The sequence below is a fragment of the Haliotis rufescens genome, unplaced genomic scaffold (assembly GCF_023055435.1).
Source record: "Haliotis rufescens isolate VD_foot unplaced genomic scaffold, xgHalRufe1.0.p SCAF_11, whole genome shotgun sequence".
NCBI lineage: Eukaryota > Metazoa > Mollusca > Gastropoda > Lepetellida > Haliotidae > Haliotis > Haliotis rufescens.
In genome coordinates, this window is record NW_025963791.1 from 45097526 (window position 1) to 45122333 (window position 24808).

Genomic DNA, 24808 nt, shown 5'->3' on the forward strand with positions numbered 1-24808 from the left:
AACATAATGAATACGACGACGTCCCAAAAATGACGCCAATAGAATAGATAGCTGACGCCTCGCTAAATATTTTTTCTCCTAACCTAATAAAGACACCATATCAACTAATAATGCACTCGATCGTGAGGTATAGTACGTAAGGGGCGAACTGAATGATATCTGTCCGTCACACTGGGCTGCAGCGCATGCATTGCCGGTCAGTCCACAAATGTTGAGAAGTAAACAGCCCACGTCGATCGTCAACATGATGCGCGGTATGTTTTCCCGGTCCTCCTTGGTTTATTGGATTGTCCTTTGTACTGACAAGACGGTGTTACCGGTAGAGCATGACCTCATACAGAGTCACTTTAACCTAGTCGCAAACACGTCATATCATCACTCATGTCAGTGGTCCATTCATATAACTTTCAGTATTATTTGGCCTTCTATGCTGTCTGTTTCGGCAGATGTTCGAGACTAACTAGCCTCTTGCGTTGACGATTTAATGTAGGTACCAATGGGTAGGCCTGAAGACATGAGATTCATTCGTCTTTTGACACATTAAATTCATTAATAGGACATAAAACATTATTCATAGGAGTATGGTAGGACGTTCACCGAAGCCTTCGGTTGGATGGAGTGCGAAACTCATTATGACACACACGAGGCCTCCCTGTCATTAGTGTCCTGTACAACAGATCTCGATCGCCTGCGGTAGGAATATTTGCGGGATTTTACGAGCGCTGCGTCCATCTAGTGCAACACACGATTAATAATGAAATTTTCGTTGTGTTCATTGAAATTCCTGCATTCTGATTAACTGAATTGGTCACGTGTTATTGCATTCATTTCCCAATGAATGTAAAAAAATAAGCGACGCCCACCGAGGCGCACTACTTTTATTACTGCGGAATGTCGGGGAATCCCAATATTACAGTCGAGGGAATTTCCTTTCTGCTCACGTGTATCTTCATGCACGTGACATTTAGCGACATTCATGCATATTCATTGTCCAAACTACGGCCTACCTTTAGAATACAGTACCACAAAACTTTTCAAACACGTGACAATTAAGAATTGAACGTCAGTGTGGTGGGTTCATTGAAGTGTGAACGATTTTAAAGCGCTGGTTAAACACTGGTTAAACTGTGTGAACCTCCAGCGCTTTTAAATCGCCGAAGAACATTGCAACAACGTTATTTTGTCGGAATTTGTCGGCTCTCGGTCACATTCGTTTCCCCACTCATACTCAGTTACGCAAAGAAAAATAGTTATTTGAATATATACAGCATAATCTAGAATGTCAACATAATTTCATTCTCTGAACAAATATACAAACAATATTTGGGATAAATCAAATCTTAAAAATAGGTTACAGGAAGGTGAACAAAAATATAAACATGACCTCGATGCACCGAGGCGAGGTCAACCTTCACGCGCGGATTTATATATGACGTCACATAAGTTTGTAAAGAGGTGCATTTCGAGTTGAACGGGAGCATGAGGATGAAATTTATACTTACTGCTGTTGAAAATGAAGTTTATGGAGAAGTTATGGAAAACACCCCGACGCGTGAACCCTCTCATGGCACAATATCGCTCAATAAATCAATTTCGTTGACCTCAGTAATTTTACAGAATTAATTTCCTTTACTTGCGTTATTAGTATTGAAAGATAGCCATTCCATATCCAAATCACCGTAAGGATAATCCATTTTGTTTCCTGTAGCAGCTAGATGACATCAAACACGTCATCAAAGCGCTGGTTAAACTTTCGTGCTCGGAGGTTCACACAGTTTAACCAGCGCTTTAAAATCGTTCACACTTCAATGAACCCATCCACACTGACGTTCAATTCTTAAATGACTGTGTAGGCGCGTCAAGTTATTTGCATAAATTAAACGATCACCTGATCCATTTCACGCCACAGTACGTATTCATACACCTGGAATGTTTATCAATCTCTTTGTTTGATAGGCATTACTTAGAAGTTGACGGATGACAAGGTAGACACAATTTTATGCATAACAACTTCTTTAATTAATACTGTGAAAAGCGACGTTTCGGTATAGATCCTTATACCGTTGTCAAGCAAGACTACGTTTCGGTATAGATCCTTATACCGTTGTCAAGCAAGACTGTCTTGCTTGACAACGGTATAAGGATCTATACCGAAACATCGCTTTTCACAGTATTAAAGAAGTTGTTATCCATAAAATTGTGTCTATCTTTATCAATCTCGTCATATTTGTCTGCTTTGATATATATAACTGCCTTTGGTTAAACTATTGTAGATAAAACATGTTTTACGTTGTCGAATTTAATTATAACCATTGACTGTGTATTTTTTTTCAGTTCATTGAGGTATGAATTAAAAAACCGATGTGCAAACTTACGCGGATTCATACAGTTTGCACATCGGTTTTTCGATTCATACCTCAATGAACCGAGACCGCCTCCGTGGTCTTGTGGTAGAGCGTCCGCCCGGAGAGCGGAAGGTCCAGGGTTCGATCCCGATCCCGGGCTGCGTCATACAAAAAGACGTTAAAAGATTGTACTTGTTGTTACCCTGTCTGGCGCTCGACATTAAGGGGCTAAAACAAGGACTGGTCGGATCAGAGTCAGTATACTGTGTCTGAGTGGAGTATTCATGTTAAACTGCGGCATGGTATCTCAGTGAGCTAGCACTATAAATCGGCATCAGTCCGGACTAGTACAAGCAGCCACACACACACATACACGTGCATGCACGTCGCTATATAAGTGCAATAATCTTGGACGCGACGTTAAACCCAATTTCACCTCACCTCACCTCAATGAACCGAAAAAAATACACAGTCAATCCTTAAATATAAGGACTTTGACGGACACACAGTGTGATACTTTTATCCATCTATATTTACACCTTCTACTTACACTTCTATTTGCTTTCAGTAAGCCTAGATCTATCGACCAATCAGAAGTCAAGAAAGCAGAAATGGCGACATCGTCTTCCCTTCCGGCGCCCGCGCGACGTCGGTCAAGGTCAAAGTCACCAAGTAGACCTGGACGGCAGCGACAGACCAGCAGTGGAAGTCGAACTCTTGGACTGACAAAGACGTCTGACGACGAAACGTTCTTGCCACGGGCACATCAGAATCCCGAGTAAGTATAGATGTAATATATTCATCATTGGGAAGGGAGTAATCGTTCTGGTTTTGATTTTGACGATGTATGGTCAAGACTCAAATGTGGAAACGGAAACTGACCTCGGATCTGTAGACCCACTGGAGGTCTATCTGTAATGTATTGGTACTACGTCGTAAACCGCTTCTGGTTGTAAGGGCGTAGGGGTGCACCATTCTTCACCCAACATTTGATTAATACATTTTTCATTCATGTTGTCCTGTAAGATTTTTAAACATGTAACATCTGCAAGGCCGTAGTTAATTGTTTTTGACAGGGTGAGCAAATATTTGTACAAGTATCACTTATTACTTTATCACACATTACTTTACAGAATTATAGATCTAAGCCAAAAAAGGTTTCAAAGTAATTTTTCATTCAGTTTCATTTGCGGTCCCTATGAAAGCGTCTATTTGTCGTTTATTTACAATCATAGTTAGGGTATTCCATGATATTTGATTTTCCTGTTCCTTCTTGGCCTCTGAATACACCATGCCATTAAAACAAATGTTATATTTGGGATAACACTTTCTCAGTAAGGTACTGATTCTAGTACTTTTGTAGGTTGAGTCCCATTTTTGGCCTCTCTCTGATAACAATCCTGATCACAGCCAAATGTGATAGACTAGTAGACGACACTGTCTCTCTCCACTGAGATACAGCTTATAGTTAACATCTATATAGCCAGGAAATTCTCATTTTTCTTCTCTTATTTTGCAATTCCAAACTATCACTTATATTGTATTCATGCACATAGCTGAAACATTAATTGTTGTCATTTCAAGACATTATTAAGACTATTTTATACTAAATGTAATACAGTTCTATGTTTCTTTAATATAAATGGTGAAATTACAGTTCTTTCGCAATAAATAGCTGAAAACATCAATTTGACAGACTTCTCGGTTATCTCTATGAAAGTAATCACGTATGTCAGGAACAACTCAGACATGTTCTATAACATGTTGAGATTCAAATTAAGTCCCATCATTTTAATATAATTCATCATCCTTGATAATAGATTTTGAAAGAAATTCATAATGCCTTTAAGATATTTACAGCTCATCTTTTTTAAGACAAACAGTACTGCTGAAGGGGGTGTTGCTCGAACACTATATATTAGGGCTGTAACGATTCACCGATACCTACGATATCATCGATACTTAGATCATCAGTTTGTGATATTGCGATAGTCTAATAGAACAGAAACTAATAGATTTACCTCCCATAATGTAAGAAGCAGCATAGCACCACCTGTAAGCATGGCAAAAAACAAGGAGGAGGTCACTCTGACTTAACTGTTAAAAACAACAACCATCCATTCATTTAAAACTGATTTGTTCTTGTGTTTTTCTTTGTTAAAGTTTTTGAGTTAACATAAATAAATGTATGAAAAAGATTATTTTTTTAGCTGTATTTCAGTGATTTCATCATTGCTCACTATTTGAAGTGGTGTATCGTGATACCAGTAGTATCGTCAGTCCGTATTGTGATACAAATGGTATTGCGAGATACCAGGCCATACTCAGTTCTACTATATATACTTCTTTGTCATGGAGACCCTTACTGACTTAACTCCCTGGTAGCATGCAGATACTTACTGACTTAACCCCTGGTAGCATACAGACCCTTATTGACTTAACCCCTGGTAGCATACAGATACTTACTGACTTAACCCCTGGTAGCATACAGACCCCTACTGACATCTACTGACTTAACCCCCTGGTAGCATGCAGACCCCTACTGACTTAACCTCCTGGGAGCATGCAGACCCTTACTGACTTAATCCCCTGGTAGCATGCAGACCCTTACTGACTGAAATTCACTGGTAGCATGCAGACCCATACTGACTTATATCCCTGGTAGTATGCAGACCCCTACTGACTTAACCCACTTGTAGCATGCAGACCCCTACTGACTTAACCCCCTGGTAGCATGCAGACCCGTACTGACTTAACCTCCTGGTAGCATGCAGACCCTTACTGACTTTACCCCTGGTAGCATGCAGACCCTTACTGACTTGACCCCTGGTAGCATGCAGACCCCTACTGACTTAACCCCCTGGTAGCATGCAGACCCTTACTGACTTAACCCCCTGGTAGCATGCAGACCCCTACTGACTTTACCCCTGGTAGCATGCAGACCCTTACTGACTTTACCCCTGGTAGCATGCAGACCCCTACTGACTTAACCCCCTGGTAGCATGCAGACCCCTACTGACTTAACCCCCTGGTAGCATGCAGACCCCTACTGACTTAACCCACTGGTAGCATGCAGACCCATACTGACTTATATCCCTGGTAGTATGCAGACCCCTACTGACTTAATCCCCTGGTAGCATGCAGACCCCTACTGACTTAACACGCTGGTAGCATGCAGACCCCTACTGACTTAATCCCCTGGTAGCATGCAGACCCTTACTGACTTTACCCCTGGTAGCATGCACACCCCTACTGACTTAACCCCCTGGTAGCATGCAGACCCTTACTGACTTTACCCCTGGTAGCTTGCAGACCCCTACTGACTTTACCCCTGGTAGCATGCAGACCCTTACTGACTTTACCCCTGGTAGCATGCAGACCCCTACTGACTTTACCCCTGGTAGCATGCAGACCCTTACTGACTTTACCCCTGGTAGCATGCAGACCCCTACTGACTTTACCCCTGGTAGCATGCAAACCCCTACTGACTTAACCCCCTGGTAGCATGCAGACCCCTACTGACTTTACCCCTGGTAGCATGCAGACCCTTACTGACTTTACCCCTGGTAGCATGCAGACCCCTACTGACTTTACCCCTGGAAGCATGCAAACCCCTACTGACTTAACCCACTGGTAGCATGCAGACCCTTACTGACTCAACCCCCTGGTAGCATGCAGACCCTTACTGACTTAACCCCTGGTAGCATGCAGACCCCTACTGACTTTACCCCTGGTAGCATGCAGACCCCTACTGACTTTACCCCTGGTAGCATGCAAACCCCTACTGACTTAACCTCCTGGTAGCATGCAGACCCTTACTGACTTAACCTCCTGGTAGCATGCAGACCCTTACTGACTTAACCTCCTGGTAGCATGCAGACCCCTACTGACTTTACCCCTGGTAGCATGCAAACCCCTACTGACTTAACCCACTGGTAGCATGCAGACCCTTACTGACTCAACCCCCTGGTAGCATGCAGACCCTTACTGACTTAACCCCTGGTAGCATGCAGACCCCTACTGACTTTACCCCTAGTAGCATGCAGACCCCTACTGACTTTACCCCTGGTAGCATGCAAACCCCTACTGACTTAACCCACTGGTAGCATGCAGACCCTTACTGACTCAACCCCCTGGTAGCATGCAAACCCCTACTGACTTAACCCACTGGTAGCATGCAGGCCCCTACTGACTTAACCCCCCTGGTAGCATGCAGACCCCTACTGACTTAACCCCTGGTAGCATGCAGACCCTTACTGACTTTACCCCTGGTAGCATGCAGACCCCTACTGACTTAAATTCGCTGGTAGCATGCAGACCCTTACTGACTTAACCTCCTGCTAGCATGCAGACCCTTACTGACTTTACCCACTGGTAGCATGCATACCCTTACTGACTTAATCCCCTGGTAGCATGCAAACCCCTACTGACTTAAATTCGCTGGTAGCATGCAGACCCCTACTGACTTAAATTCGCTGGTAGCATGCAGACCCCTACTGACTTAATCCCCTGGTAGCATGCAGACCCTTACTGACTTAACCTCCTGGTAGCATGCAGACCCTTACTGACTTAACCTCCTGATAGCATGCAGACCCTGACTGACTTAATCCCCTGGTAGCATGCAGACCCCTACTGACTTAAATTCGCTGGTAGCATGCAGACCCTTACTGACTTAACCTCCTGGTAGCATGCAGACCCCTACTGACTTAACCCCCTGGTAGCATGCAGGCCCTTACTGACTTAATCCCCTGGTAGCATGCAGACCCTTACTGACTTAACCTCCTGGTAGCATGCAGACCCTTACTGACTTAATCCCCTGGTAGCATGCAGACCCCTACTGACTTAACCTCCTGGTAGCATGCAGGCCCCTACTGACTTTACCCCTGGTAGCATGCAGACCCTTACTGACTTAATCCCCTGGTAGCATGCAGACCCCTACTGACTTAACCCCCTGGTAGCATGCAGGCCCTTACTGACTTAATCCCCTGGTAGCATGCAGACCCTTACTGACTTAACCTCCTGGTAGCATGCAGACCCTTACTGACTTAATCCCCTGGTAGCATGCAGACCCCTACTGACTTAACCTCCTGGTAGCATGCAGGCCCCTACTGACTTTACCCCTGGTAGCATGCAGACCCATACTGACTTATATCCCTGGTAGTATGCAGACCCCTACTGACTTAATCCCCTGGTAGCATGCAGACCCCTACTGACTTAAATTCGCTGGTAGCATGCAGACCCTTACTGACTTTACCCACTGGTAGCATGCAGACCCCTACTGACTTAACCTCCTGGTAGCATGCAGGCCCCTACTGACTTTACCCCTGGTAGCATGCAGACCCTTACTGACTTAACCCACTGGTAGCATGCAGACCCCTACTGACTTAACCCACTGGTAGCATGCAGACCCCTACTGACTTAACCCCCTGGTAGCATGCAGGCCCCTACTGACTTAACCCCCCCCCCCCCCCAGTAGCAAGCAGAACCCTACTGACCCCTAACCCCCCCCAGTAGCATGCAGACCCTTACTGACCCTTACTGACTTAACCTCCTGGGAGCATGCAGACCCTTACTGACTTAATCCCCTGGTAGCATGCAGACCCCTACTGTCCCCTACTGACTTAACCCCCTGGTAGCATGCAGGCCCCTACTGACTTAAACCCCCGTCCCCCCAGTAGCAAGCAGAACCCTACTGACCTAACCCCCCCAGTAGCATGCAGACCCTTACTGACTTAACCTCCTGGTGGAATGCAGACCCCTAAAGACCCTGACTGACTTAACCCCCCAGTAGTAAGCAGACCCCTACTGACTTAACCCCTGGTAGCATGCAGACCCCTACAGACCCCTACTGACTTAACCCCCCAGTAGCAAGCAGAACCCTACTGACTAACCCCTGGTAGCATGCAGACCCCTACTGACTTAACCCCCTGGTAGCATGCAGACCCCTACTGACTTAACCCCCTGGTAGCATGCAGACCCCTACAGACTTGACCCCCTGTAGCATGCAGACTCCTACTGACTAACCCCTGGTAGCATGCAGACCCTTACTGACCCCTACTGACTGAACCCCCTAGATGCCTGAAGGATATGTCCCTCTACCTTGGTCCTCACATTGATATTGAATAAAACTTGCATCATGCACACAAATACACTTTTGAATTCTCTATTCTGTGATATCTCTAATAATTAGGCACTTCATAATATTGTCTTATATTTTACATTTGATTAAATCACAGAGCACTTATGCACAGTGAATGCTGTGCTATACAAATGCATAAATTATTATTATTATTAATTCACCCATTTACAGCATTACTTTGTGAATGTTTAGAAATCTAAATGTCAGATATTTATTTGGAGAATTCGGTTACAGAAATATCACACAGGTACTCATAAGTATTGGTGATTTATCAAATCACCAATGATTAGTTTAAGATGTCACCAATAATTCTATGTTCATTTCGTGTGTTTTACAGTTGATGTGAAACTGAACGCTGAAGTGAACTTGAACTCGCCATGTTTGATCATGTTTACAAGATCCTGTTTCACGAGAAATGAAATCATTCAATGCCTATTGCCATGGTAACATCGCATAATTATCCCACTCAGCCATGATGCATTCATCCTAGAAATCCTCATACAGTTTACAGTTTAATAACAACTCGTCTATTTCAATAAATCAAGAGAATTATATTGTGTATGAACATTACCCTGAAACCATTTTAAAGATTTCTTGTTCATTTAGTTTGAGCCAGGAGTTATTTCCCTTAGATAAGTCTCCGCCTGTAGCTGCGTCAATAACATTGTCTTACTGTTCCATGTATCATTCTGAATTATTACAATATCAGTAATGAATACATATTGTTAATCTTTGATGTTGGATTGTTATAGTTGTTATGATAAGAAAAGAATTACAATGTGATACAATATAAGTAAGGTCACCTAATTCCCTGAACATTGCCAATGTCTGTTGTCGTATCCAGCAGTAAATCTTATGAAACTTAAACAATTCTAGTTCCTCTTTGTAGTCTTGTAATGAGTCCAGTGTGTGTGGAATCTTGACTGAAATACCCCATGAATAATACTTCTCCTATGAATGAACTCCACTCCATCCACTGATCCGTGTTACTCAGATGGCTTTCATCATTGCTGTGTTATAAGTCACTGGTTTGTCTGGTCCGGATATTTATCATGATTATGACTGTTGTGTAAACAATATTCACTCACTGACTAACAATTATCATATGTCTGTATATCTGTCTTTCTGGTGAGAATATACATGGAAATAACTGATCTGAAATCGAAATATCCAATTTGTGAGTTGAATATGGACTTTTACACATGAGGCACATGAGACATACCCTATTTCTGTCCATGTGTCCCCCAAAAGCTTGCTGTAATTACACTTATGTGAACACAGTTTGGTCATTTTCAGCGTAACAGGAGTAAATATGTTCTGAGGCAAATGGTCTTTCATACATCAATGATCGATATGATAAATTTACTTCATTATTTGAAATCATTAATTTTGCAAACAAATATGTTTTTTCCAACTACAGTCGTTATGACATAAGAAGCAAACTGAAAATAAACATCAATGTTTTTTTGTCAAAGTACAGTCTGATAATCTTTTGCAGCATGTATCTGAAAAGAAACGCAAACACTTTTATCCATGAGTACAAACATGAGACCATAATGTATAATGTAATGTATCATTTTTAGCTTTTGGTAAATGCACCTATTCCCAATTCTAAATCATGCTAAATCTTTACGTTTTAATAAATGACCTAACCAAATAAATACAGCCATTGGACTGTGCCATAAGTGTTTTATTACTGAATAGGCATATCATAGAGACTCATTGACTATATGCTAATATGCTTGGCATATAAACCTGACACTTTATATACCTGAACATGGTTTCAAGAAGATGCAGATTGTAAATCACCCAATGCCTCCTGTTACTTTGCTGTTTGTAATATTTCATTATGCTTAGAGATCTAACTTTTCTTAACTTATGGCAGACCTCTTCTCTATATTAATTAATTTTTAGGCTTAAAATTTTCAGCTTCTTCAGTACTAATACAGTGTCAATAATCCTTAATGGTTGCATTTTCACTGTTTTCACGATTTCCGTACAATGAAGCATGCTGGCCTTGTTCCCTGGGACGCCATCATTCAGACCATTTACAGGGATATGTTCTAGGAACACTAACATGGTCAATTCATGGCCGACGTGATAAAAAACATTCTGACACCATGACAAGATATCTCAATAACAATCAATGCCCTACTTTTGTAACAGTTGAAACAGTTCCAAAATCAGGAATGGCTTAAATATTGGACTTATCAATGGTTTAGGCAATTGATGTTGTCATATTGCAAGATCGTAACAACCTGTTATCTAGGGCAGTGTATTGACCTGGATTTTGTATTGCAATATATTGACATACTTTAACCTGTATTGCGATATGTATTGCAATATATTACCAATTTACATTTTCATGAGTAAATCACAGTTATAGTAACTTATACCCTGTATTGACTCTATCAACACCAGTAAACCAGAAACGTTTACTCCTGTGACACCGAGTTCCCAGAGACTCTTATGTGATAGATGAAGCCAACATTTATCAAAGAAAATATCTGCTTGTAAAACATCTTTGCTACTACATGTTATACACCATTTGAAAGGTCTAATCATATTGTTTATAAATATGAAAGCTATGTTTATCACATTATTTAAATAAAGCATTTACAACTTAATTAAGCTTGTTGTAAATAACAAAATGTAAGCTGACACAATCATAATGTCCAGATTATAATATAAGATTTCATAAAATCCACTTTGTCCTATTTCCTTTTTATTTTCATTGTTAACGTAATTGGAAAATTATTTTAAAAAGAATTATAAAGAGTATCTGTCATCACCCATTTCCCGATAACAGTGACTGTCCGCTCAGCAGCATGAAGAAATACCTCCGTTTTCAAAGCTTCGTATGAATATCATGTTTGTCGAAGACTGACACATGACACATTGCTAGAGAGCATGTTTTTTCATTTACACGGACATAACATCGCCTGGAGTCTTTTAGTAGCTGTAACATGCGATTTTATTGGCTGGTGTACCAGCCTACAGTGTTGAAAGAGTAATTGTCAGATAAAACAAGAAATATTTGGGACGATGTCGAAATCATCTGCCATTTTGTATCCCAGCAATGATCAAGGGAGATAATATGGTCACATGGTAGCCCAAGCTCCTTCCCAGCGCGTGACACCTTCGATATACTCTCGGTATAGAGAGCTCTGTGAACGCGTTTTCGCTATGAGGAGATTGAGGAGTCCGGTGATGGGATTCGAACCACGGATCTTCGGACGCCTTGTCCACATGACCAAAGAGGTTAACCCTGTCAGCAAGCTGACAAGGTAAGGATGTCACCTGCGGGATGACTCCACGCCCTACTGCAACTGCACATCATTATCTCATGGAATGTACATTGTTTAGTCATCAGCATCATAATTATGTTTAACAGCCGAAAAACATATTGTTCGTAGCATACCTGATTACGTAAACTGACACATGGCAGTTGAACATTACACCTCTCTCTTTTCTGTCTCCTCCCTCTCCTCTCCTCTCTCTTTCTCTTTTTTCTCTTTCCTCTTACCTCTTCTCTATCCTCTCTCACTCATCTTCTCTCTGTCTCTCTCCTCTTCTCTCATCTCTCTTTTCTTCTCTCTCCTCTTCTGTCTCGCTGTCTCTCTGTGTGTGTCTCTCTCTCTCCTCTTCTCTCTCTCACTCTCCACACATCATGTGTTGAAGTGGATCAAGCTGAAAGCAGACAAGTCTCGTTCAGAACAAGGTATGTATAGCCAGCGGCCCTGAAAGCTTCCATTCATCAAGCCGTTTATTCAATTATAAGCTGTGTTAATCTTCTCACGACTCAAATGATCATTTTGCTTGCTGAAATGTTCAGCTTAGATCATGTTTGCAGGAAGCACCTGCAGATTAGCTAGGCTGTATAAACTTTCACATTTCCTTCACCAAAGATGGAAGCCCACTGTGGCAATTTGAGACTGATCTTGGAATGTTAGTATTTGTGACGTGAATTGATTCTGTAAATGGACAACCCTGAGTGGAGGTTCACTGTGGGGATAGGGGGTGGAAGTGGATCACTGTGGGTGGGGATAGGGGGTGGAAATGGATCACTGTGGATAGGGTGGAAGTGGATCACTGTGGGTGGGGATAGGTCCGAAGTGGATCACTGTGGATAGGGTGGAAGTGGATCACTGTGGATAGGGTGGAAGTGGATCACTGTGGGTCGGGATAGGGGCTGGAAGTGGATCACTATGGATAGGGTGGAAGTGGATCACTGTGGGTGGGGATAGGTCCGAAGTGGATCACTGTGGATAGGATGGAAGTGGATCATTGTGGATAGGGTGGAAGTGGATCACTGTGGGTGGGGATAGGGGGTGGAAGTGGATCACGGTGGATAGGGTGAAAGTGGATCACTGTGGGTGGGGATAGGTTGGAAGTGGATCACTGGATAGGGTGGAAGTGGATCACTGTGGGTGGGGATAGGGGTTGGAAGTGGATCACTGTGGATAGGGTGGAAGTGGATCACTGGGAAGGGATAGGTTGGAAGTGGATCACGGTGGGGTTAGGGTGGAAGTGGATCACTGTGGGAGGGGATAGGTTGGAAGTGGATCAAGGTGGGGATAGGTTGGAAGTGGATCATTGTGGGTGGGGATAGGGTGGAAGTGGATCACTGTAGGTGAGGAACGGTTGGAAATGGATCACTGTGGGTGGGGATACGGTGGAAGTGGACCATTGTGGGTGGGGATAGGGTTGATGGATCATTATAGGTTGGGATAGGGTGGAAGTGGATCATTGTGGGTGGGGATAGGATTGAAGTGGATCATTGTGGGTTGGGATAGGGTTGATGGATCATTATAGGTTGGGATAGGGTGGAAGTGGATCATTGTGGGTGGGGATAGGATTGAAGTGGATTATTGTGGGTTGGGATAGGTTGGAAGTGGATCACTGTTGGTGGGGATAGGTTGGAAGTGGAGCATTGTGGGTTGGGATAGGATGGAAGTGGATCATTGTTGCTGGGGATAGGTTGGAAGTGGATCATTGTTGGTGGGAATAGGGTGGAAGTGGATCATTGTGGATGGAAATAGGGTGGAAGTGGATCATTGTTGGTGGGAATAGAGTGGAAGTGGATCATTGTGGGTGGAGATAGGTTGGAAGCGGATCACTGTGGGTGGGGATACAGTGGGTGGATCATTGTGGGTGGGGAAAGGTTGGAAGTGGATCACTGGGTGGGGATGGGATTAAAGTGGATCACAGTGGCTGGGGATAGGTTGGAAGTTGATCACTGTGGCTGGGGATGGGATGGAAGTGGATCAATGTGGATGGGGATAGGTTTGAAGTGGATCACTGTAGGTGAGGAACGGTTGGAAATGGATCATTGTGGGTGGGGATACAGTGAAGTGGATCACTGTTGATGGGGATAGGTTGGAAGTGGATCACTGTTGATGGGGATAGGATGGAAGTGGATCACTGGGTGGGGATAGGATGGAAGTGGATCATTGTGTGTTGGGTTATGTTGGAAGTGGATCACTGGGTGGGGATGGGATGGAAGTGGATCACCTTGGCTGGGGATAGGTTGGAAGTTGATCACTGTGGCTGGGGATGGGATGGAAGTGGATCAATGTGGATGGGGATAGGTTGGAAGTGGATCACCTTGGCTGGGGATAGGTTGGAAGTTGATCACTGTGGCTGGGGATGGGATGGAAGTGGATCAATGTGGATGGGGATAGGTTGGAAGTGGATCACTGTTGGTGGTGATAGATTGGAAGTGGATCACTGTGGCTGGCGATAGGTTAGAAGTGGATCACTGTTGGTGGTGATAGATTGGAAGTGGATCACTGTGGCTGGCGATAGGTTGGAAGTGGATCACTGTGGGTGGCGATAGGTTGGAAGTTGATCACTGTGGCTGGGGATAGGTTGGAAGTGGATCAATGTTGATGGGGAAAGGGTGGAAGTGGATCACTGTGGGTGGGGATAGGATGGAAGTGGATCATTGTGTGTTGGGTTATGTTGGAAGTGGATCACTGGGTGGGGATGGGATGGAAGTGGATCACCTTGGCTGGGGATAGGTTGGAAGTTGATCACTGTGGCTGGGGATGGGATGGAAGTGGATCAATGTGGATGGGGATAGGTTGGAAGTGGATCACCTTGGCTGGGGATAGGTTGGAAGTTGATCACTGTGGCTGGGGATGGGATGGAAGTGGATCAATGTGGATGGGGATAGGTTGGAAGTGGATCACTGTTGGTGGTGATAGATTGGAAGTGGATCACTGTGGCTGGCGATAGGTTAGAAGTGGATCACTGTTGGTGGTGATAGATTGGAAGTGGATCACTGTGGCTGGCGATAGGTTGGAAGTTGATCACTGTGGCTGGGGATAGGTTGGAAGTGGATCAATGTTGATGGGGAAAGGGTGGAAGTGGATCACTGTGGGTGGGGATAGGTTGGAAGTTGATCACTGTGACTGGGGATGGGATGGAAGTGGATCACTGTGGCTGGGGATAGGTTGGAAGTGGATCACTGTTGGTGGTGATAGATTGGAAGTGGATCACTGTGGCTGGGGATAGGTTGGAAGTGGATCAATGTTGATGGGGAAAGGGTGGAAGTGGATCACTGTGGCTGGGGATAGGTTGGAAGTGGATCACTGTGTCTGAACTGTCAAGGTCCTTTTTTGACAGATTTCACTGATTTACATAAATTAAGGAAAAACAAGGAATTGAAATCAAAACCCTATCGTTTGTAGAAGAAGAAAGCTTTTTGGTTTTTGTGAAGCAGTTTCTACAGTCTGTATCTGTTTCAAGATCAGATTTTGATTATTTCCAAGAGAAGACTTGATTCAGATCCTGAATGGGTTCAGTTGTTTTTGGAATCCTATCAGTAATAGCATACAAACACAAATCTTAGCTCTTAATTAGCCATCAACACTTAACTTGGAATATACTTATATATGCTTATATTGTTCCAGGAAATTGTGTGATTTCAAGAGGTTTTACCATTTGCATTAATACAAACAATATACCAGCTCTAGATAAATAACCTAGGAAGAACAAGTTTAAATGAGCAGCAATCACTAATGCCAGATGGAATGCTACTGATTTTGGATGTTGTCACTGGAAGCATTAAAATTCAGTTGACCTGAGTACTAGATACGGAAATGTGAACTGAAAGGTAAAGTCAATTGTGAAAAATTAATAAGCAAATCCTTGTGCTACATCCCTGCCGTCCCACGCACAGGGTATATACACGTTGCAGGAGATACATTGAATGGATTACCATGGCAACAACAGACTTTTTGTGTGTTAATTATTAATAAACACTTCTGAATACACTTCCAAACCGAGATCATTGTAATGTCATGTAGTGGCTTCCTGGGACATTGGTGGCAAAGGTGCCTTGGGAGAAAGACTTTATTATAAACTGGTTATATTTAAGAAACTTAATGTTTCTGAGATGTTGTAATATAGTGTGACCTAGGATTTCATGTGTATAGGATTTATCATGAGTAGAAGTAGAAGTCGCCGACGGTTTTCTAAGGTGACTGATTTCCGAGGCCTGCCATCTACACAACCAAGTGCCAGGTAGGCGATAGGAATTCATCACCATGTGTGTCAGAAACATCCTCATCATGTGTACTCATGTTTTAACATCTCCATCACCATGTGTGTCAGATATACCCTCATCACGTGTACTGATGTTTTAACATCCCCATCACCATGTGTTTCAGAAACATCCTCATCTCGGTACTGATGTTTAACATCCCCATCACCATGTGTGTCAGAAACATCCTCATCTCGGTACTGATGTTTTAACATCTCCATCACCATCTGTGTCAGAAACATCCTCATCATGTGTACTGATGTTTTAACATCTCCATCACCATGTGTGTCAGATATACCCTCATCATGTGTACTGATGTTTTAACATCCCCATCACCATGTGTTTCAGAAACATCCTCATCTCGGTACTGATGTTTTAACATCCCCATCACCATGTGTGTCAGAAACATCCTCATCTCGGTACTGATGTTTTAACATCCCCATCACCATGTGTGTCAGAAACATCCTCATCATGTGTACTGATGTTTTAACATCTCCATCACCATGTGTGTCAGAAACATCCTCATCATGTGTACTCATGTTTTAACATCCCCATCACCATGTGTTTCAGAAACATCCTCATCATGTGTACTGATGTTTTAACATCTCCATCACCATGTGTGTCAGAAACATCCTCATCATGTGTACTGATGTTTTAACATCTCCATCACCATGTGTGTCAGAAACATCCTCATCTCGGTACTGATGTTTTAACATCCCCATCACCATGTGTGTCAGAAACATCCTCATCATGTGTACTGATGTTTTAACATCTCCATCACCATGTGTGTCAGAAACATCCTCATCATGTGTACTCATGTTTTAACATCTCCATCACCATGTGTGTCAGAAACATCCTCATCATGTGTACTGATGTTTTAACATCTCCATCACCATGTGTGTCAGAAACATCCTCATCACGTGTACTGATGTTTTAACATCCCCATCACCATGTGTGTCAGAAACATCCTCATCTCGGTACTGATGTTTTAACATCTCCATCACCATCTGTGTCAGAAACATCCTCATCATGTGTACTGATGTTTTAACATCTCCATCACCATGTGTGTCAGATATACCCTCATCACGTGTACTGATGTTTTAACATCCCCATCACCATGTGTTTCAGAAACATCCTCATCTCGGTACTGATGTTTTAACATCTCCATCACCATGTGTGTCAGAAACATCCTCATCATGTGTACTGATGTTTTAACATCTCCATCACCATGTGTGTCAGAAACATCCTCATCATGTGTACTGATGTTTTAACATCTCCATCACCATGTGTGTCAGAAACATCCTCATCATGTGTACTGATGTTTTAACATCTCCATCACCATGCGTGTCAGAAACATCCTCATCATGTGTACTGATGTTTAAACATCTCCATCACCATGTGTGTCAGAAACATCCTCATCATGTGTACTGATGTTTTAACATCTCCATCACCATGTGTGTCAGAAACATCCTCATCTCGGTACTGATGTTTTAACATCCCCATCACCATGTGTTTCAGAAACATCCTCATCATGTGTACTGATGTTTTAACATCTCCATCACCATGTGTGTCAGAAACATCCTCATCATGTGTACTGATGTTTTAACATCTCCATCACCATGTGTGTCAGAAACATCCTCATCATGTGTACTGATGTTTTAACATCTCCATCACCATGTGTGTCAGAAACATCCTCATCATGTGTACTGATGTTTTAACATCTCCATCACCATGTGTGTCAGAAACATCCTCATCATGTGTACTGATGTTTAAACATCTCCATCACCATGTGTGTCAGAAACATCCTCATCATGTGTACTGATGTTTTAACATCTCCATCACCATGTGTGTCAGAAACATCCTCATCTCGGTACTGATGTTTTAACATCCCCATCACCATGTGTTTCAGAAACATCCTCATCATGTGTACTGATGTTTTAACATCTCCATCACCATGTGTGTCAGAAACATCCTCATCATGTGTACTGATGTTTTAACATCTCCATCACCATGTGTGTCAGAAACATCCTCATCATGTGTACTGATGTTTTAACATCTCCATCACCATGTGTGTCAGAAACATCCTCATCATGTGTACTGATGTTTTAACATCTCCATCACCATGTGTGTCAGAAACATCCTCATCATGTGTACTGATGTTTTAACATCCCCATCACCATGTGTGTCAGAAACATCCTCATCATGTGTACTGATGTTTTAACATCTCCATCACCATGTGTGTCAGAAACATCCTCATCTCGGTACTGATGTTTTAACATCTCCATCACCATGTGTGTCAGAAACATCCTCATCACGTGTACTGATGTTTTAACATCCCCATCACCATGTGTGTCAGAAACATCCTCATCTCCGTACTGATGTTTTAACATCTCCATCACCATGTGTGTCAGAAACATCCTCATCATGTGTACTGATGTTTTAACATCTCCATCACCATGTGTGTCAGATATACCCTCATCACGTGTACTGATGTTTTAACATCCCCATCACCATGTGTGTGAGAAACATCCTCATCACGTGTACTGATGTTTTAACATCTCCATCACCATGTGTGTCAGAAACATCCTCATCTCGGTACTGATGTTTTAACATCTCCATCACCATCTGTGTCAGAAACGTCCTCATCATGTGTACTGATGTTTTAACATCTCCATCACCATGTGTGTCAGATATACCCTCATCATGTGTACTGATGTTTTAACATCCCCATCACCATGTGTTTCAGAAACATCCTCATCATGTGTACTGATGTTTAAACATCACCATCACCATGTGTGTCAGAAACATCCTCATCATGTGTACTCATGTTTTAACATCTCCATCACCATGTGTGTCAGAAACATCCTCATCATGTGTACTGATGTTTTAACATCTCCATCACCATGTGTGTCAGAAACATCCTCATCATGTGTACTGATGTTTTAACATCTCCATCACCATGTGTGTCAGAAACATCCTCATCATGTGTACTGATGTTTTAACATCTCCATCACCATGTGTGTCAGAAACATCCTCATCATGTGTACTGATGTTTTAACATCTCCATCACCATGTGTGTGAGAAACATCCTCATCATGTGTACTCATGTTTTAACATCTCCATCACCATGTGTGTCAGAAACATCCTCATCATGTGTACTGATGTTTAAACATCTCCATCACCATGTGTGTCAGAAACATCCTCATCATGTGTACTGATGTTTTAACATCTCCATCACCATGTGTGTGAGAAACATCCTCATCATGTGTACTGATGTTTTAACATCTCCATCACCATGTGTGTCAGAAACATCCTCATCATGTGTACTGATGTTTTAACATCTCCATCACCATGTGTGTCAGAAACATCCTCATCATGTGTACTGATGTTTTAACATCTCCATCACCATGTGTGTCAGAAACATCCTCATCATGTGTACTGATGTTTTAACATCTCCATCACCATGTGTGTCAGAAACATCCTCATCTCGGTACTGATGTTTTAACATCTCCATCACCATGTGTTTCAGAAACATCCTCATCTCGGTACTGATGTTTTAACATCCCCATCACCATGTGTGTCAGAAACATCCTCATCATGTGTACTCATGTTTTAACATCCCCATCACCATGTGTGTCAGAAACGTCCTCATCATGTGTACTGATGTTTTAACATCCTCATCACCATGTGTGTCAGAAACATCCTTGGTCGATTAATGAAAGGGTTTTTTCAGTTAAAGCTCTGTTTAACGAGTAGGCTTTGCGTATATTTTAAGTATGCATATATGCTCAGCTAACAAAATATAAAAACTTTCAGTAGTTTATTTACCTCAAAAGAAAACATCGCATGTTAACCTTTAGCCTGCTGAATTATTTTCACACTTCTTACCCCTGCCTGCTGGATTAATTTTAGCATAAGGTGCTGTAAAGAGGGTGGGTGATTTCAAACAGTCGGTGCTTGATTATACAAGGGCCAATTGAAGATATATTTTGCACATTTATTCCTGATAGAAAAATACACATTACTATGTAATAAAATCCAGATGTTTTTAATCATACCAAGGTTAAGACCAAAACAAACACAAATTTTTTAAATTTTCGTGATCTTGCCTGAATTACGTTATTGAAGGTGTTTACGTTTCATGTTAGGAACCTTTTTAAATCGTTAAATTTGTGCAAATTGATTTCAATAATCAGATCTCCGATATCTTAATTTTAACTGAGTATACATTCGATGTTTTTTATTGGTAAATAACAGCGCGATGGTAAATTATGAACCATTTCTGTAAATTTATTATCCAAACATTAAACAGAAAAAAAACTAATTTTTCGAGGTCATCATGTCAGTTGCAGAAATACGAACATTCAAGTTAATCTAACATGTCACGCTATCAAATTTGCAGGAAACAATAAATGACTCATAAATATTCACCAATCCATTTTTCAAGTGTTTTGGTTGAATATTTACAATGTACGAAAATACAAGTACCGTGTCATGATGCTAGCAGACGTTCGAACATTAAACATGGCGCGCTTCGCTCGACCTCGGCATAACTTATTGCTATTTTAATATCAACAAAATGACAAGAATTTATTACTTTCCTATCGCAATCAGTCAATTTGAGTTGTGCCAATGTGGACTGACTTCACTCAAGGACCAGGTACATTTAGGTTAGTCATATTATGAACTTGATGTTGAAATGTTTTATCATAATGTTCAGTTCATTGTTTGCAATAAACATGAAAAAATAAATATGATCAAACAGATTTAGTTTAGTTTTCTTGGGTACAAAATCACAAGGTACTCTGGGTACAATTTTGTTTTGGGTACAAAATCACATAGGCCCTACATTCATCCAGTCGAAGTGTGTACCTACTTTCATCCGTTCTGAAGATTGGGGAGGGGGAGTAAACATTTTAAAAACAATCCTTAATATTCTAAATTGTCCTTCTTTCAATGACAGACCAATAACAATATTCTGTTGTTATTATTATGGCATATCAAAATGTTATATCGCTCTCCGCTGCCGTCGTTTTCAGAAAATAATTTAAAATCATCGAGCGTGGAATCCTTTACGGTTTTGGATTTAGACCTACAAATTTGATGTTACGCACCGGCGGCAATCACTAAAAAATATGAAACAAATAGGAGTGAAGACTGCTATCCAGATCAATAAATAGTAAACAGTTGTCGAAAAATAGTAAACTATGTATTTTCTTTTGAATTGGAATCTATTTCGGAATTTGTTTTATGATAGCTTACCAACTTTTGCATACCGTATTTTGCTTCGATGCGTCATGCGGTACGGGCTTCCGGTTTCAGACATGATAGCTAAAATTGCAAGTATTTGATTATTTTTCGTAAACTGCATTATATTGCTATTGAATGGTTTACCTAGAATGTATATCAGTTCAGATTTTGCGTATCATCCAATATTTGTCATTATTTGCAGTGTTTGTTGACTTTGTTCAACTAAACAAATCGTGAGTAAGGCCACGCCCAAACGTATCGCTGACGTTTGTCGGCTTGTCAGTGTGTCGGAAAGTTTATCAAACGAAATCATTTGAAAACTCTATAAAAATTAGATATTTTTTTACACAGATGTATACATGTGTGTCAATAATTCTAGAAAATTAAGTTAGATGTAACAAAATTATTGTAATAGTCTTACGGGATCACTATGCATGTGGAGTTGTTTGTTTACCGCCGTTGCCATGATCGTACAAGTTCCATCCAATCGATGATGTTACGATTCAGATTGTTTTTGTTTATAATTAATTACATCGAAAATTGCTAATTTTTAGAAATTTAGGAACTTGAGTGTTTTCCCTTCGTCAGCAAACAATAAATTATGAACGAATGTGAAAAATGATAAGATTATAAAGAAAATATCAGACTGCATTCCGTTCAACGTGAAGTGCCAAAAGTCAACAATGGCCGTTTCTGGTATTTGTGTGCTGAGAAGTTTGGCTGAAACTTTTTAAACTCGCGATATTTTCTTTTTGAGGTAAATATACTACTGAAAGTTTTAATATTGAGCAAGCTGAGCATTTATGCATGTCATATGTAATTTAAATGTAACGCAAAGCCTTCTTGGTAAAAAGATATGGCGAGTTTTGTTTGAGGGTGTCCTTATGCTATTCGCCTGTCGAACTGGTTCGACAGTAGCAACACGGCTAGTGACAAACTCTGTCGAACTGGTTCGACAGTAGCGTTGAGAGCTTTAAGAAAGTATTGACCAAATTTATCGGCACACAACTACCAGAAATGGCCATTGTTGACTTTTGGCACTTCACGCTGAGCGGCATGCATATTTTCCATATAATTTTCTCATTTTTCTTATTCAATCATAATTTTTTGTTTGCTGACGAAAGGAAAACACTCAAGTTCCTTAATTTCTAAAAATTAGCAAATTTCAATGTAATTATTTATAAACAAAAACAGTCTGAATCGTAACATCATCGATTGGATGGAACTTGTACAATCATTGGAATGTCGGTAAACAAACAACTCCACATGTATAGTGATCCTGTAAGACTATTACAGTAATTGTGTTACATCTAACTTAATTTTCTAGAATAATTGACACGAATGTATAAATCTTTGTAAAAAAATATCTCATTTTTATAGAGTTTGCGAATGATTTCGTTTGATAAATGTTCGGACACATTGACAAGCCGACAAACGTCAGTGGCACGTTTTTATTTGTTACCCAAACATGATGTTTGTAATTAAATACCAGTTACCGATTGTTAGTTGTTATTTTATTATTCACAATGTCAAGATCAAAGATCATTTCACACATCAACAATGTATGCAATGTTGTTCTTAAGGATTAACAGAAATAGCAGAAACAATATATGTATAACGGCTAAGAATCATAAGATAGATGAAGATATCATCCTGAGGCAAGGGAGTTAGCTGACTATAAAAGTCAAGTTTCCACCCTTGATGAACTAGGCTAGAATTTCTGTGCGTGATCTATGTCCCTCCTATTGACCAATCAGATTCCACCTCGCATATCACTTGCATTTGCTTTAAACAAAATGGCAGGGCTGAGTCAAGATGGTCTGATGGATAATCAAGATCTAAATTGTGATAAAACAGGTCTTACTTCACGAAATGCATCAAATCACATGAGCACCTTGATTAAAATATCTGTTGACATCGAGCACATCCTTTGAAAATCCTGCAATTGACTGAAATCTGCACGGCAGTTTACGAACCGGATGTCTTGATTGTTACCCGATTTTGATTGGACTATGCAAAGACTAGTTAGTCCAGCCAAAATATAACTCCATAATTTCAGCCTAGTTCGGCAAGAGTGGAAAACAGGACTTTTATAGTCAGTTAACTCTCTTGCCTTGGGAAGATGAGATGAAGATGGCCAATATATTAGCCAATGAAAACAGTTGTCACTGCTGTGCCGATAGCTTTAGGCCATGCCCCCAAAAAGGTTTGTTTTGGAACCTGATTACAGAGTGTGTGTTTTCAGCCCTTTCACTTTGAGTTTTAAATACGAATATTATGAATATTTTTCTCTCCGAAATTGACTAAATGTATTTATGAAAATTGATATTCGCAACAAAATCACAATAATATCTTTCACTTTACTTGCCCTTTAACATCTTTATCACATATTAGTGGGTCACTCGGAGCGTAGGGATGGGGTGTAAGTGGGTCATCCAGAGGGTCATTCAGAGGGTGTGGGTGGGGTGAGTTGGTCACTCGGAGGACGGGGATGGGGTGAGTTGGTCACTCTTAGGTCTTTGGTGGGGTGAGTGGGTCATTCAGAGGGCGTGGTTGGGGTGTGTGGTCATTCAGAGGGTGTGGGTGGGATATGTGGTCATTCAGAGGGCGTGGGTGAGATGAGTGGTCATTCAGAGGGCGTGGGTGAGATGAGTGGTCATTCAGAGGGCATGGGTGGGCTGTGTGGTCATTCAGAGGGTGTGGGTGAGATGAGTGGTCATTCAGAGGGTGTGGGTGGGCTGTGTGGTCATTCAGAGGGCGTGGGTGAGATGAGTGGTCATTCAGAGGGCGTGGGTGGGCTGTGTGGTCATTCAGAGGGCGTGGGTGAGATGAGTGGTCATTCAGAGGGTGTGGGTGAGATGAGTGGTCATTCAGAGGGCATGGGTGGGCTGTGTGGTCATTCAGAGGGCGTGGGTGGGCTGTGTGGTCATTCAGAGGGCGTGGGTGGGCTGTGTGGTCATTCAGAGGGCGTGGGTGAGATGAATGATCATTCAGAGGGCGTGGGTGGGCTGTGTGGTCATTCAGAGGGCGTGGGTGAGATGAGTGATCATTCAGAGGGCGTGGGTGGGCTGTGTGGTCATTCAGAGGGTGTGGGTGAGATGAGTGGTCATTCAGAGGGCATGGGTGGGGTAGGTGGTCATTCAGAGGGCGTGGGTGGGCTGTGTGGTCATTCAGAGGGCGTGGGTGGGCTGTGTGGTCATTCAGAGGGCGTGGGTAGGCTGTGTGGTCATTCAGAGGGTGTGGGTGAGATGAGTGGTCATTCAGAGGGCATGGGTGGGGTAGGTGGTCATTCAGAGGGCATGGGTGGGCTGTGTGGTCATTCAGAGGGCGTGGGTAGGCTGTGTGGTCATTCAGAGGGCATGGGTGGGGTACGTGGTCATTCAGAGGGCGTGGGTGGGCTGTGTGGTCTTTCAGAGGGCATGGATGGGGTGAGTTGGTCATTCAGATGGCGGGGATGGGGTAAATGGGTAACTTGGAGGGAGGGGATGGGGTGAGTCGGTCACTGGGAGGGAGGGGATGGGATGA

General features: G+C 42.0%; 1 protein-coding gene across 5 annotated transcripts in view; it reads left to right on the top strand.

Moving 5' to 3' along the window:
* The window catches only part of LOC124121055 (BAI1-associated protein 3-like), a 266273-nt gene that overhangs the window by 54161 nt on the left and 187304 nt on the right, over positions 1-24808 (top strand). For all 5 annotated transcript variants that reach the window (XM_048392841.1, XM_048392838.1, XM_048392837.1 and 2 more), the window contains exon 3: positions 2914-3123. In XM_048392841.1, coding sequence (XP_048248798.1) covers positions 2957-3123 — 167 coding nt within the window. In that variant the 5' untranslated portion in view covers positions 2914-2956. The remainder of the gene's footprint in view (positions 1-2913; positions 3124-24808) is intronic.